Genomic DNA, 14,495 nt, shown 5'->3' with positions numbered 1-14,495 from the left:
TGCTGGAGAAGGATATCATGTTTGGTAAGGTGGAGGGTCAGAGAAAAAGAGGAAGACCCCCAGTGAGATGGATTGGCCAAGTGGCAGCATCGATGGACTTAAGCGTGGCAACAATAGTGAGGTTGGCCCAGGATTGGGTAGTGTTTTGTTCTGCTGTGCATAAGGTCGCTATGGGTTGGTACCGACTCAATGGCACATAACAACAACAACAAATGAGCAAAATACTGAATGATGCAGAAAACATCAAAGGAGATGGAAGGAATAATAGAGTCACTGTACAAAAAGGAATGGTTGATATTCAACCATTTTAAGATATAATGATCAAGAGCCAGTGGTACTGAGAAAAAGTCCCAGGTGTACTGAGGGCATTGGTGAAGAACAAGACACTAGGAATTGATGGACTACAAATTGAAAGGTTTCAACAAACTGAGGCAGAACTGGAGGTACTCAGTCATCTATGCCAAGAAATTTCGAAGACAGTTACTTGGCCAACTGATTTGTATCCAAAGATGTGTGACCTAGTGGGATGTGGAAATCATTTGATGATATCATAAATATTGCATGCAAGTAAAATTTTGCTAAAGATAATATAAAAACGGCTGCAACAATAGATTTACAGAGAACTTACAGAGGTTCAAGCTGGATTTAGAAGAGGATGTGGGATGAGGGATATCATTGCTGATGTCAGGTGGGTCTTGGCTGAAAGCAGAGAATACCAGAATGATGTTTACCTGTGCTTTATTAACTATGCAAAGGCTTTCAATCGTTAGGATCATGATAAGGTATGGACAACATTGTGGAAAATGAGTATTCCAGAGCACTTAATTGTGCTCATGAGGAACCTATACATGGACCAAGAGGCAGCTGTTCAAACAGAACAAGGGAACACTAAATGGTTTAAAATTATGAAAGGTGTGCACCAGGGTTCTAGTATTTCACCATACTTATTTGATCTGTGTGCTAAACAAATAACTCAAGAAATTGAATGATATAAAGAAGAATGTGACATCAGCATTGTAGATAGACTCTCTAACAACCTGAGATATGCAGATAACTTTGCTTGCTGAAAGTCAAGAAGACTTAAAATACTGAGGAAGATCAAAAGTAGCCTTTGGTATGGGTTGCACCTCAGTATAAAGAAATCAAAAATCCTTACAACTGGATCAAAAAACAACATCAATATAAATGGAGAAAATATTGAAGTTGTCAAAGACTTCATTTTGCTCAGATCCACCATCAACACTTATGGAAGCAGCAATCAAGAAACTAAATGACATATTGCATTAGGCAAATCTGCTGCACAAAATCTCTTTAAAGTGCGCAAGAGCAAGGATACCAGTTTGAGGACTAAGGTGCACCTGACCCAAGCCATGGTATTTTAAATAGCCTCATGTGTATGTGCAAGTTGGACAATGAATAAAGACTGTAGAAGAGTTGATGCTTTTGAGTTATGGTGTTGGCAAAGAATATTAAAAGTATCATGGATTGCCAAAAGAACAAACAGATCTGTGTTGGAAGAAATACAGCCAGAATGCCCCTTAGAAATCAGCATGACCAGACTTCATCTTTCATACTTCTGACATATTATCAGGAAGGACTAATTCCTGGAGAAGACATCATGCTTGGTAAAGTGAAGGGTCAGTGAAAAAGAAGAAGCCCCCCCAATAAGATAGACTGCTCTCATAGTGGCAGTGATACTGGGTTCAAGTGTAATAACAATTGTGAGGTTGGCACAGGACTTGGCAGTGTTTTGTCCTATCATTTTCGTTACTATCATTAACACTGATCAATGGCACCTAACAACAACAACATAACAACTAAGCCAAACTCACTGCCACCCCACGTTACAGGGAACAAACTTGTGTAAGTGGTCTTGGGTGTCATCTTTCTAGAAGCAGGTTGAGGGCCTCTCTATCATGGTGCCGTGGGATTGTTGGAACTGTCAGCCTTTTAGTTAGCAGTCCAGCACAAACCTCCATCCTTGTGCACCACCCAGAACCCTAATTTGACCAGATGAAGCCCTTTTAAGAGACTTATCTGTTTCTTTGAAATGTCTCCAGCATTGTTCTGAGCACTGCCTCCTTGCTCTCTGACACAAAAAGGTGTTCCCAACACATCTTACACTTTTTAGCTCCAGCCCTAGAATCAGTCATTTCTCCAAGGATTCCGCTTTGTGTGTGTGTAGAATGGAGTATCTAATGTTACTACAAAGCACTCTCAATAGATTAGGGCATATATGTCTGTGTACACAGTCTATCACTTCTCGACTGAAGGAGAACCATGAGTGCTCAATGACACGTCCAGTTACAATCCATCAAGTTTGATTCTTCCACAGTTGAACTTCCTTCTCTGACAACTGAGGAACTAGATTTCCAATAGCCTTAAAAAAAGTTTATTTAATCAATTCCCCAATATATGATCTTAGCTGTCAGCTCTTTTCCTAAGTGGATGCTCACTTCCCACCATTCAGATACAAAACACTACAACAGGCCACACCCTGAGTGGATGACTCCATAAGCCAACTGAGCTTCAAAACTCCACAGCAGGTTCCAACTACACGCTCAGACTCAGCACTCTCTCCCACACAGACTACCCACCCCACCTTGCTTGGGACCTGACACTACATCAGGCTGCCCTTGACCTGGGTCCCCTTTCGCACTCTGCTTAGGCTCTTACACTTCACCTTGGGCCCTGGTGTAGATGCCTACCGTGTTCTGACTCATCTAATGCCTTTAGGTCCAAACCACTTAGGAGCCAAAGGGAAAGAAGGGATACATAAAATGTGAATGTCCCCTTTGGAAAAAAAAGCTACGTTTATAACTCAAATAAAATAACCATTATTACACTGAAAACAAAAGTCAAACATATTTTCAAGAGAGATTAGGTGTAAAGTTAAAAAAAAAAATCAGTAATATTGATCTGGATTATTTTTTTTAAAGATTGAGGAATAGGGGGATGAGGGTGGAGAAAAAATTGGAAGGGAATACTGAACGCCTTGTTTCAAAAGCAGGGATTCTAAACATACCATTTCACTTTCAATTTTTATGAGAAATATATATTGAGGAATTTTTTTTTCATGAATTTAAAAGAAACTATCATTTTTAAAAACGGAGAGTGTATTTATGCTCTAAAGCAGTAAAAACTATAAAAGATTAAACAAAGATATCAAACAAAGTTCTTACAATAAAATCGAAGAACAAAAAGAGAGAGAGAGAGAGCACAGAACCTCCTAACCGGAGTGGGATGCTCTCACTAAAGAGACACATCATTCCATTATAGTGTGTAAGATGTAACTAAGGAACCCTGGTGGCACTGTGGGCTAGGCACTGGGCTGCTAACTCCTTGGTTGGTGATTCAAATCCACCAGCTGCTTGGAGGAAGAAAGTTGAGACTATCTGCTCCTGTAAAGATCTATCTGTAACCTTGGAAACCCTATGGGGCTGTTCTACGTTGCCATATGGGGTTGCTGTGAGTCGCTGTAAGTCGCTTGATGGCAATTGTTCAGAATGTACCTATCCCCTTGTAACTATATATTTACAGAGAATCTCATCCATAATTCTAACTTGTAATGCCAAGAAATATACCTTTTCCCTGTTATGGAGACAAGAGATTTTCATTTACTCATTTCTTTTCAGTATCTACTGAATATTTTTAGCTAGCATCTAGCATTCTCTTAGGCCCCACTCATTCATACACATGGAGCAGGGGTCCCATCAGAAGGTTAGTGGGAGTGACAAGTAGAGAAGTGAGCTCCAAGGATGGGTTAAGCACGGGGAAGCAACCACTGAAGGCTCCAGCCTAACCCATTCTGAAATCCTGCTCCCCCTTCCCTTTCTTTGATGTCTTTTTTTTTTGCCAAAGGAAATAACTTTTTTTGGGGGTAGAAGGTGCAGCAAAGCAGAACTTAATACAAATCATGATCCTAAATGACCTGAAATAAATGTACATATATTAGACTTTTTGACACACTTAGACCATAAAAAGTAGTATTCACCTTTGCACATCATTTCTTTCTTTCTTTTTTTAATCATGTCAGAATTTTTGTTTAACTCATCAACTAACAAGGAAAACAGTTAAGATGTTATAACTGACTCAAAGGAGAATTCTAAGAATCACATATGTATAAGCAACAAAGAGAATTGAAGCAGATTTACAAATAGAGATAAAATATCTATCCACAGAGCAATAACCAGTTGCATTGTACCAGAAATAATTAATTTGCATTTCTACAGAATAAGAATCATTTGCATTATTATCAGTTTCCCATGATTTATACAGTTTTGAAATAGCTCAAAGACATTGAAAAGCAAAGAAAACCCAGATGAGTGAGCTACACAGAATACACACTTATCTTTTTGTTCACTTCAGAATCTTTTACTATTTTTCCTGACAACACTTGAGAGATGGAAAAACACAATTTTAGCTTTTTTATAGTCTAAAAATGGTAAAGCAATAGAATTTATATACTAGCAGCAGCAGCCAACTGTTAAATTTCCCTAACCCATTTCTTATCTATTTCTGGTTGTTGTTGTTGTTAAGTGCTATTGAGTCGCTTCTGACTCACAGAGACCCTGCATCAGATTTCTAAGGATCTTGGGCTCAAACCACCAACCTTGTGGTTTGCAGTCCAGTACTGATCCTACAGCGCCACACCAGAAGGGCTCTATTTCTGGTAAACCACGGCTTTTCTGAGCTTCTTTCGATCACCTTCCTTATCATAGTAAAGATAAACCCAAATTTTATAGAGTTAGCAATTTAAAATTAAATAAACTTGGCTGAAACCAGGCAATACCAGAAAGATGCTTGCCTGTGCTTTATTGACTATGCAAAGGTTTATGACTGTGTTTATCATGACAAGCTATGGACAACATTGTGAAGAATGAGTATTCCAGAACACTTAATTGTGCTCATTAGGAACCTACACATAGACCAAGAGGCAGTCAGTCAAAATGAACAAAGGATATTGAATGGTTTAAAATCAGTAAAAATGTGTGTCAGGGTTGTATTCTTTCACTATACTTATTCAATTTGTATACTGAGCAAATAATGCAGGAAACTGGGTTATATGAAGAAGAACGTGGCATAAGGATTGGAGGAAGACTCATTAACCACCTGTGATATGCAGATGATTCAACCTTGCTTGCTGAAAATGAAGAGGGCTTAAAATGGCTTACTAATGTGTGGCATTGTGGGATAAAGCACTGGACCCCAAGGTCAGTTTGAAGCACAAGGTTAGCGATTCAAACTCACCAGCTGCACTTTGAAAACCCTATGGAGGGTCACTATGAATCTGAACAGATTCAACCACACTTAACAACAATGAAAATCAAAGACCACAACCTTCAGTCTGGATTGCACCTCAATGTAAAGAAAACAAAAAATCCTCACAACTCAATCAGTAAATAGCATCATGACAAATGTCAACGACTTCATTGTGCTTGGATCTACTATCAACACTCAGGAAAGCAGCAGGCAAGAAATGCCGATGGTACATATTGCATTAGGCAAATCTGATGCACAAGACCTCTTCAAAGTGTTGAAGAGCAAAGGTATCAGTTTGAGGACTAAGGTGCGCCTGACCCAATCCATGCTATTTTCAATACGTTCATCTGTATGTGAAAATTGGGCAGGGAATAAGGAAGACAGTAGAAAAATGGATGCATTTGAGTTAAGGTGTTGGAGGAGAATATTAAAAGTACCACGGACTGCCAAAAGAACAAACAGATCTGTGTTGGAAGAAGCACAGCCAGAATGCTTTTTGGAAGCCGGGATGGTGACACTTCATCTCTCATACTTCAGACATTACCAGGAGGGACAAGTCCTTGGAAAGGATATCATGCATGGTAAAGCGGAGGGTCAGCGAGAAAGACGAAGACCCCCCAAAGAGGTGGACTGACACAGTGGCAGCAACAATTGTAAGGCACAGGACAGTACAGTTTTCATTGTGTTGTGCATAGAGTTGCTATAGGTTGGCACTAACTCAATGGCACCTAACAACAACAAGTTTAAATACGGGTGTTAAATACAAGACCCTTCATCAAAGCTTCTGTAGAGAGATAAATTTGGCATTGTAAAAGTGCCAGCTGGCTCACGGTATATAGGAAAGTTCGAGTCATTAAGCAGTTTTAAGAAAATCAATTTTAAATCATGGTATTTCTCTGTTTTGGGGGCCAGTGAGTCAAGCTTTCAGACTTGTTAAAATTTTCAGACAGACACCTTCCCATTTCCCCTAGCTCCCAGCACTTTTGTCTTAAATCTTTTCAGGAAAATGAGGATATAAAAAGGTTTGTATAGTAGAAATTAGGAAAAGTTCTATTTTTAAGAAAATCAGACTTTACCTGGTGTGGACCAGGGTAAAGATCAGGCTGTTGTTGATTCTCTTTAGAGCAGGGGGTGGGAACGTCCAGCCACCAGGCTGCGCAAGGTTTGCACAACCATTTGGTCTGACTCTGCCCAAGCAACCGCAATTCCAGCCATCACAATGTTGTTGTTGTTGGTGTTAAGTGCCAGAGAGTCGGTTCTGACTCATAGTGACCCTGTATATGGTTTCTGAGGAGTAGCTGATGGGAATGAACCATCCACCTTGCAGTTCGAACCGACCTTATCCTACAGCACCATACCAGCTTGACCAGATATAGCAGGCTAATTTTTAAGTTGATAACTTTGTATGGCCCTCGAAAGATGTTACAAATTTTAGCAGAACAAAGGTTCCCTACCTCTGCTTTAGAGGTTCGGAAGGAAGGACCAAAGTTAACTGTCAGCAGCTGGACGAATGTTGGGGAGAGGGATAACAGAACATGCTTGTTGTCGGTAGGTGCCATCAAGTCAGTTATGACTCATAGTGACTCGGGTACAGGGTTTCTGAGGAGCAGCTGCAGGTCTGAACTGCCTACCTGCAGTTAGCAGTCCAGTGCTTATCCCACAGTACCACACCAGAACATGTTTTGCTGTTGCTGTTATTAAGTGCCGTCAAGTCACTGGTGAGTTTGAGCCACAGACTTTCTAGATCAAACCGACCTTGCGGTCCAGTGCATTATCACAGTGCCACACCATGCCTTGTTGAGTGTTAGAAGAAATGCAGCTAATGTTGCCTCAGACAAATACATCAAAAAAGGATCTTGTGTCAAGTCACAACTTGGGAAAATACAAGATGTTTGTAGACTTCCTGTATAAGCCAAATATATCAAAATGCATTGGTTTCAGCGTGCACATGCTATTACTGCATTGTGCTTGCTGTTGTTGGGTGCTGTCAAGTGGGCTCTGACTCGTACCGACCCTATACACAACCCAATGAAACCCTGCAGGATCCGGCACCGTCCTCACACAATTGTTATGCTTGAGCCCACTGCTGCTATTCAACAGGTTTTCATTTTCCTGCATTACAATCTGACAATGTTCCACTGCTATTCATACTGTGGCTACACATTCAAAAGCTGTCTGCTTCTCCTTCTTCCTAGTCTGTTTCAGTCCGGAAGCTCCGCTGAAAGCTGCCCACCATGGGTGATCCTGCAGGTATTTAAAATACTGGTGGGGTACCTTCCAGCAACACAGTAACATGCAAGCCACCACAGCAGGACAAAATGACAGACAAGTGGAGGCATTAATATATTGCTCTTGTTGTTAAGTGACACGGAGTTGGAAATGACACACAACCTTATCTTCTTTTGCGGAGCAGCTGGCAGGCTCCACCCATAAGCCTTGTGGTTTGCAGTCCAGTGCTTACTTTATGGGGCCACTGTACTCCTCATTAAAATATTAGGAGCGATTATTTAAATTCATCCAACTCAACAAGCATAATGAGCCATACATGTGCTATGGGTTAGTTGCTGAGGTGCAAGGCTGGGGGTTCAAACCTAGCAGCTGGAACAAAGGAGAAAGCTGAGGCTGGCTGCTCCCTTACAGAGTTAGTCTAAATGTGATGCAATGGGTCGGTACCTACCTGCCCGCCCCCTTACAGAGTTAGTCTAAATGCGATGCCATGGGTCGGTACCGACCTGCCTGCTCCCTTACAGAGTTAGTCTAAATGCAATGCCATGGGTCGGGACTGACCTGCCTGCCCCCTTACAGAGTTAGTCTAATTGTGATGCCATGGGTTGGAAACAACTAAACAGTAGTGGATTTTGTTGGGGTGGACAAGCATTATCAAAAGGTCACAAATACCTAAACTACTAAGTTGTATAATTTGTTCCTAAATCATAGTGTTTTTTAGGTATCATTAGAGAATTGTACTGCTAATGATTGGAGTTCTGGTGTGGCGCTGTAGGATGAGCACTAGACTGCTAATCACAAGGTCAGCAGTTCAAAGCCACTAGATGAGCCCTGGAATCCATATACAGGGTCACTATGTGTTGGAACTGATTCAATGCAAGTACAAGAACTATTACCGAGAATACCATTATTTCTCATGATTTTATATCACCAGGATTTAGTTCTGTGACTTCATCATTTAATTAACATGGATATCTACAATCAGCCTAGAGGGTGAAAGATAAACTGCGCCAGTTTGCGTTTTTCTGAGTTCCAGAATGTGCAAACAAAGCAGAAATGTAAACACAGGTGCCACAGTGAAGCCTACAGGAATAAAATACATTTCAAAAGTATGTTAAATAATCCAATGACTAAATATATTAGTCAAATATATTTAAGGTAATTTATTTCTCTTAACTGTTAACTTTCCATTTTCAATATTACATAATAAATTTACATAATGTTATGGTTACTTTTTTAGCAGGCTTATTGTAAGGGTGGAGTCCTGGTGTGGTGCTGTAGGATAAGCGCTGGACTGCCAGGTCAGTTTGAACTGCAAAGGTTATTGGTTCAAGCTCACCAGCCACTCCTTGGAAACCCTATACAGCAACAATTAAAGGCTAACTAAAACATTCAGTCTAGCAAAATAGTCTGTTTTATGATTAGGCTGAGGAGTAATTTCTCAAGACACTGGACTTTTTTGGAGCTCCACATATTAAGTTATAAAATAGCTTAAATCAATTATGTGGATTTATCATAAATAGAAAAGTTATGATAAACTTAAAGTACAGCTTAATAATAAATCTTGATTTTCTTAAAAAGTGGTATTAACAAATCTTTCTACAATAGGAAAACTGAATCATGTGGGCTATTTAAAACTTATTGTTCAGAATGGATAAGAAATAGAAAGATCATATTTAGGGAAGAATAAGATGTACTCTAGTTTATACCATCCCAACTAGAAGCTAGCAACTGATACATATTTTATACTATCTATCCATCCATCCAAGGAGTTCTGGTAGTGCAGTAGTTACGAATTGAGCTGTGAACCTCAAGGTTGGCAGTTCAAAACTATCAGCTGTTCTGCAGGAGAAAGATGAGGCTTTCTGCTCCCGTAAAGATTTACAGCCTCGGAAACCCTGTGTAGGGTCACTAGGAGTCAGAATTGACTCCACGGCACATAACGCTACCATTCATCCATCCATCTATTCATATTCAGAGACTAAAAATTAAAGGAAAATTTAATTCTCTTACTTTCTATATTACATTCTACAATTTTTGGGAAAAGGTTAAACAGATAGTGTAGTTGTTAAATGTCTTCTGATTCTGCGAGATTCCCGTCTTTACCAAAGCAAAGGAAGCTGTAGTTGCCTCCTTTCATTACTACAAAACAATTGCCCTAAATAATAACGGCAGGACATAAACCAAAATTGATTTTAAAAAAGGCTTACATAAATTTGCATAAAATTACATTACTTTACCAAAGCCAAGAAATATCATAAAATTGAAAAAAAATCTCATAAACATCATTATAAATGTTAAGTACCCATAAAAATAATACAGTACTTATCCTATCCTGACAAAAAGAGCAAAAATCACTAAGTTTCCTTTGTTGAACAGAAAACGTGAGGCTATTTCCTTGAGGGGATATAACTTTTGGCTAAAGGGAGGTTACAGAAGTTTCCTCCATCGGCATTTCTGTGTGACCGTAACCAGTGTCATTTTGTAGCTTCCTATCAGTATTAACAATGCAGAAATCAGGAGCCTTACTGTTGGTGCCGTATCTACGTGATGGTGACAAGGCCGTCTTTCTAGGCTGATAATCCCTGTGAAAAGAAAAGAGCATGAATATTTGCTTATTATGCGTGTCCATTTATTTTATTTTGAAAACATTTATTTCGGTAAGGCATGACTCCTACAGCTTATAAGAAAAAAGCTTCACTCAGATGGCAGGGTCCTTTAAAATCACATCATGCATCCTTTGGTCTGAAACAGTTGGAGAGTCTAGCTTACTAAGAGACTGGACTCAAGGTTACATTGAGTCAGAGTCCCCATTTGAGCGGCATTCAGCTACTGCGCAAGATGTGTCCAGATCTGACTCTCAGCTCAAAAATGGTACCATTATCTGGGCTCTGCTGCGTTTCTTCTGTGAAAGTTTTATTTCTGACTTGAGGTCATCAAGTTTCCATAGAGAAATGAGCACAAAGGCTATGAAAGGAATCACTTCTTTATTTTCCTCAAAAAATAAATAAATCGATTTGAATTTCTCTTTGATTATTTGGCTTCCTACTATTATATGGCTTGCTGGTATTTATCGTATTCAAACACCATGGAGTATCTGAAGAAAACAATTCCTCTGATTCTCTCCTTTACAATGATCATAGTGGCTGCTAAACTTGGAAAACATGCTTTTTATCAAGTGCAGATTTATCTTTTTTTGTTCCCAATGTTCTCCATTGCATTTCTTTGCAATAAATAGCCTTTAAAGATATAACACACTGAATCTCATCTGTAAAAATACTGGCTCAAAGTCTAACTAAAGCAAAAAAAGTACCAGGGGTAGCTCTCGTTCACTTTCAATCTCTGTTCATCAGTAAGCCAGCATGCTGGGTTTTGTTTGTTTGTTGTGTGCTGAGTTGGTTCTGACTCACAGCGACCCTCTACGGGGTTCTAAGAGAGGCTGGTGGGTCTGAGCTGCCAACCTTGTGGTTATCAGTCCTATGCCTGTCCTACAGTGCCACACTAGGGCTCACATCTGGGTTAGCATATTAGAATAAAACCCATTGCCTTGGCGTCAATTCCGTCTCATAGCACCCCTGTAGGACAAAGTAGAACAGCATAATAGGCTTTCCAAGGCTGTAAATCTTTAAGAGAAGAGAGTGATACATCTTTCACATGGGCTTAAACTGCCGGCCTCTTATTCAGCAGTGAGCGCTTAGCCAAATGCATCACCAGGGCTCCTCATAAGTTTGTTCAAATAACATTAAATACGGTTGGTCACATGCAGGGCTGGTTTGAGGGATAATTGTAATGTTAATAGCAATTAGCAAAAGTCCTAGTTGAAACAAAATGGGTTTTTCCCTCCTGTATAAGTAACTCTTTGTTTCTTCAAAAGTGATAAGTGATTACGCAAGATCAACAGAAAACAATCACTTAAAAAAATCATGTTGCAAGAACATCTTCAACATTAGCAAAGCACTGAAAACATACTAAAACTTTATGTTGTTTTTGCTGCATTTAAAAAATTCTCTCAACATCTATTTGTGAGTGAAAAGGTATGGTTCTGCCTTCATTCAATTAGCTACTATGTTGTGGCTGTTGTTAAGTGCCATGGAGTCTGTTTTAACTCACAGTGACCTGTATAGGGCTTCCAAGGAGTGGCTGGTGGGTTTGAACAGCTGATCTTGGGGTTAGCAGTCCAGTGTTTATTCTATAGCGTGGCCACACAGGGTGTCCCACCTATGAGGGGCTTCAAAAAAATCATGTGAATGGAAATAAAAAGTAATGTAATATTTCCACAAACTTTTTGAAGCCCTCTCATATTTACTGAGAGGTAATCTAGCGTCACTGATGCCAAAGGAAAAGTCAAGAGGACCTCTTCAACAAGAAAGAAACAATCAACTACTGATAACTTCAACAATAAGTTCATTAAAAATCATAGACACTTATTGAGGAATGAGTAATTGATGTTTCCTGACCTCGAGCGTTAAACCTAGAAAAATAGAAGTGTCCATTTTTAGAACAAATTAACAAGGTTACATCTTATACATCATAATAAGTATTAAAGGTAATTTTGATGGAAAGACACAATTTTCTTTATAGAGTAACACTGATGTTTTTAAGTTTCTTAAACTTAAGCTGCAGAATTGATAATTTTTTGTTTTAAACAGGCCAGGAGTCCTGGTGTGGTCCTATATAGGATAAGCACTGGACTAAAAGGTGGGGTTCAAACTCACCAGCTACTCCTCCAAAACCCTATACAGGATCACTATGAGTCAGAACCAACTCGACAGCACTTAACGAGCAGCAGCACATTTTGGAAAATATTCAAATACTGTACATTCTAGTTTTAAGATTTTGTAACACACAAATACCTAGAACAAACAGTAAAATCCCTGTTGCCCAGCCCCCTTCTGAGCTGCGACCACTGTGAGCATTCTGGTAAGACACTGGATTCTGCATGGGGCGTCACTCCACAGAGGTTCAGAAGTAGCCACATCCTACAGGTGTGCTTTTGCTACAGTCATCTGACTGCTAAGAAACTGACCCAGCCCAATTATGGATTTTAACATCTTATACAATTAGATGCGACTTGAAAATGATAGGGGTGGGAGGCCATGAGTTACATCTAAATCCTCAAATTACATAATGTAATTTAATAGGCAAAACATCTACATTACTTACAGCTTCACATGTTTGGAAATTTGGAATGAAACAGCCTATAGTTTATCTCCTTTCTAGAGGGCTACAAAGACCACTAGTTGAGGTCTGTCAAAGCCTGGGCAGTGCACTGAGGATAAAACTTCTTCTAGGATTTCAATGCAAGGTATTAAGTAAGGGACTTAGCAGGAAAAGTAAACCTCTTCTATAGACACCGGCAGACGACTGGGTTTTCAGAGCTCACTGAGGGCTCTCAGCCAGCAGACCCTACACATTCTTCGGGAACTGCCTGGCAGGCCATGTGGAGCACAATGGATTTGTTCTTAGGTGTCATTGAGTAGGTACTGACTCATAGCAACTCAATGCACAACAGAACGAAACACTTCCCAGTCCCGCACCAATTTCACAATTGTTGCAATGTTTGACCTCTTGCTGCTGCCATTGTGCCAACCCATCTTGTTGGTGGTCTCTCTCCTTTTCTCTGATCCTACAACATTACCAACATGATGTCCTTCTCCAGGGACTGGTACTTCCTGATAATATGTCTGAAGTATTAGAGACAAAATTTGGCCATCCTGGCTTTCAAGGAGCATTCTGGCTGTACTTCTTCCAACACAGATTGGTTTGTTCTTTTGGTAGTCTATGGTAGTCTATACTTTTAATATTCTCCTCCAAAACCATAGCTCACATGCATCAATTCTTCTATGGGCTTCCTTATTCACTTTCCAACTTTTACATGCATATGAGGTTACTAAGAGTCAGGCACACCTTAGTCCTCAAACTGACATCTTTTGTTCTTGAACACTTTAAAGAATCCTGTACCGCAGATTGGCCTAACGCAATATGTCATTTGATTTCTTGACTGCTGCACCCTTGAGTGTTGATGGGTGATCCAAATAAAATGAAGTCTTGGCCAGCTTCAATCTTTTCTCCATTTAATTGTATGTTGTTTATTGGTCCAGTGGTGAGGATTTTTGTTTTATTTACATTGAGGTGCAACGCATACCAAAAGCTGTGGTCTTGGATCTTCATCAGTAAGTATTTAAATCCTCTTCACTTTCAGCAAGCAAAGTTGGATCATCTGCATATCACAGATGGCTGTCAATGAGTCTTCCTCCAATTTTGATGCCACATTTTTCTTCATATAATTGAGCTTCTCAGATTATCTGCTCACCATACTTGAGTAAGTACGGTGAAAGAATATAACTGTGGCACACACATTTCCTAATTAAAAAAAAATTTCATATTCCTTTGTTCTGTTCAAATAACTGCACGTTGGTCTATGTACATGAGGCCATGAGCACAATAAAGTGTTCTGGAATACTCATTCTTCGCAATGTTGTCCATAGCTTGTCAAGATCCACACAATTCAGTCTTGCGTAGCCAATAAAGCACAAGTAAACAACTTTCTGGTATTCTCTGTTTTCAGTCAAGATCCATCTGACATCAGCAATAATATCCCTAGTTTCACGGCCTCTTCTGAATTCATCTTGAAACTCAAGAAGTTGCCTGTCAATGCATGTCTGCAGTCATTTAAAATTATCTTTAGCAAAATTTTATTTGCATGCATTATTAATGATATTGTTTGATGATTTCCACATTCCAATGAGTCAACTCTCTTTGGAATGGGCACAAATATGGATCTCTTACACTTAGCTGGCCAGGTATTGTCTTCCAAATTTCTTGGGATAGATAAATGAGTGCTTCAAGGGCTGTATTAGTTTCTTGAAAGATTTCAATTTTAAGTCCATCAATTCCCAGTGCCTTGTTCTTTGCCAGTACCTTTAGTGCACCAATGCATCACTGGCTCTTGATCTTAGGCTACCTGTTGAAATGGTTGAACATCAACCATTTCTTTTTGGCACAGT

At 39.6% G+C, this 14,495-nt stretch overlaps 1 protein-coding gene across 1 annotated transcript in view; it reads right to left on the bottom strand.

Annotated features, from left to right (window-relative positions):
* Positions 1-14,495, bottom strand: part of AHI1 (Abelson helper integration site 1) — a 260,139-nt gene that overhangs the window by 60,267 nt on the left and 185,377 nt on the right. Inside the window, exon 23 of the mRNA XM_006834717.1 lies at positions 10,018-10,073. Coding sequence (XP_006834780.1) covers positions 10,018-10,073 — 56 coding nt within the window. The remainder of the gene's footprint in view (positions 1-10,017; positions 10,074-14,495) is intronic.

The sequence above is a fragment of the Chrysochloris asiatica genome, unplaced genomic scaffold (genome assembly GCF_000296735.1).
Source record: "Chrysochloris asiatica unplaced genomic scaffold, ChrAsi1.0 scaffold00013, whole genome shotgun sequence".
Taxonomy (NCBI): domain Eukaryota; kingdom Metazoa; phylum Chordata; class Mammalia; order Afrosoricida; family Chrysochloridae; genus Chrysochloris; species Chrysochloris asiatica.
The sequence above is the reverse complement of the archived record's forward strand: the minus strand, read 5'-3'. Positions and strand labels throughout refer to the sequence as shown.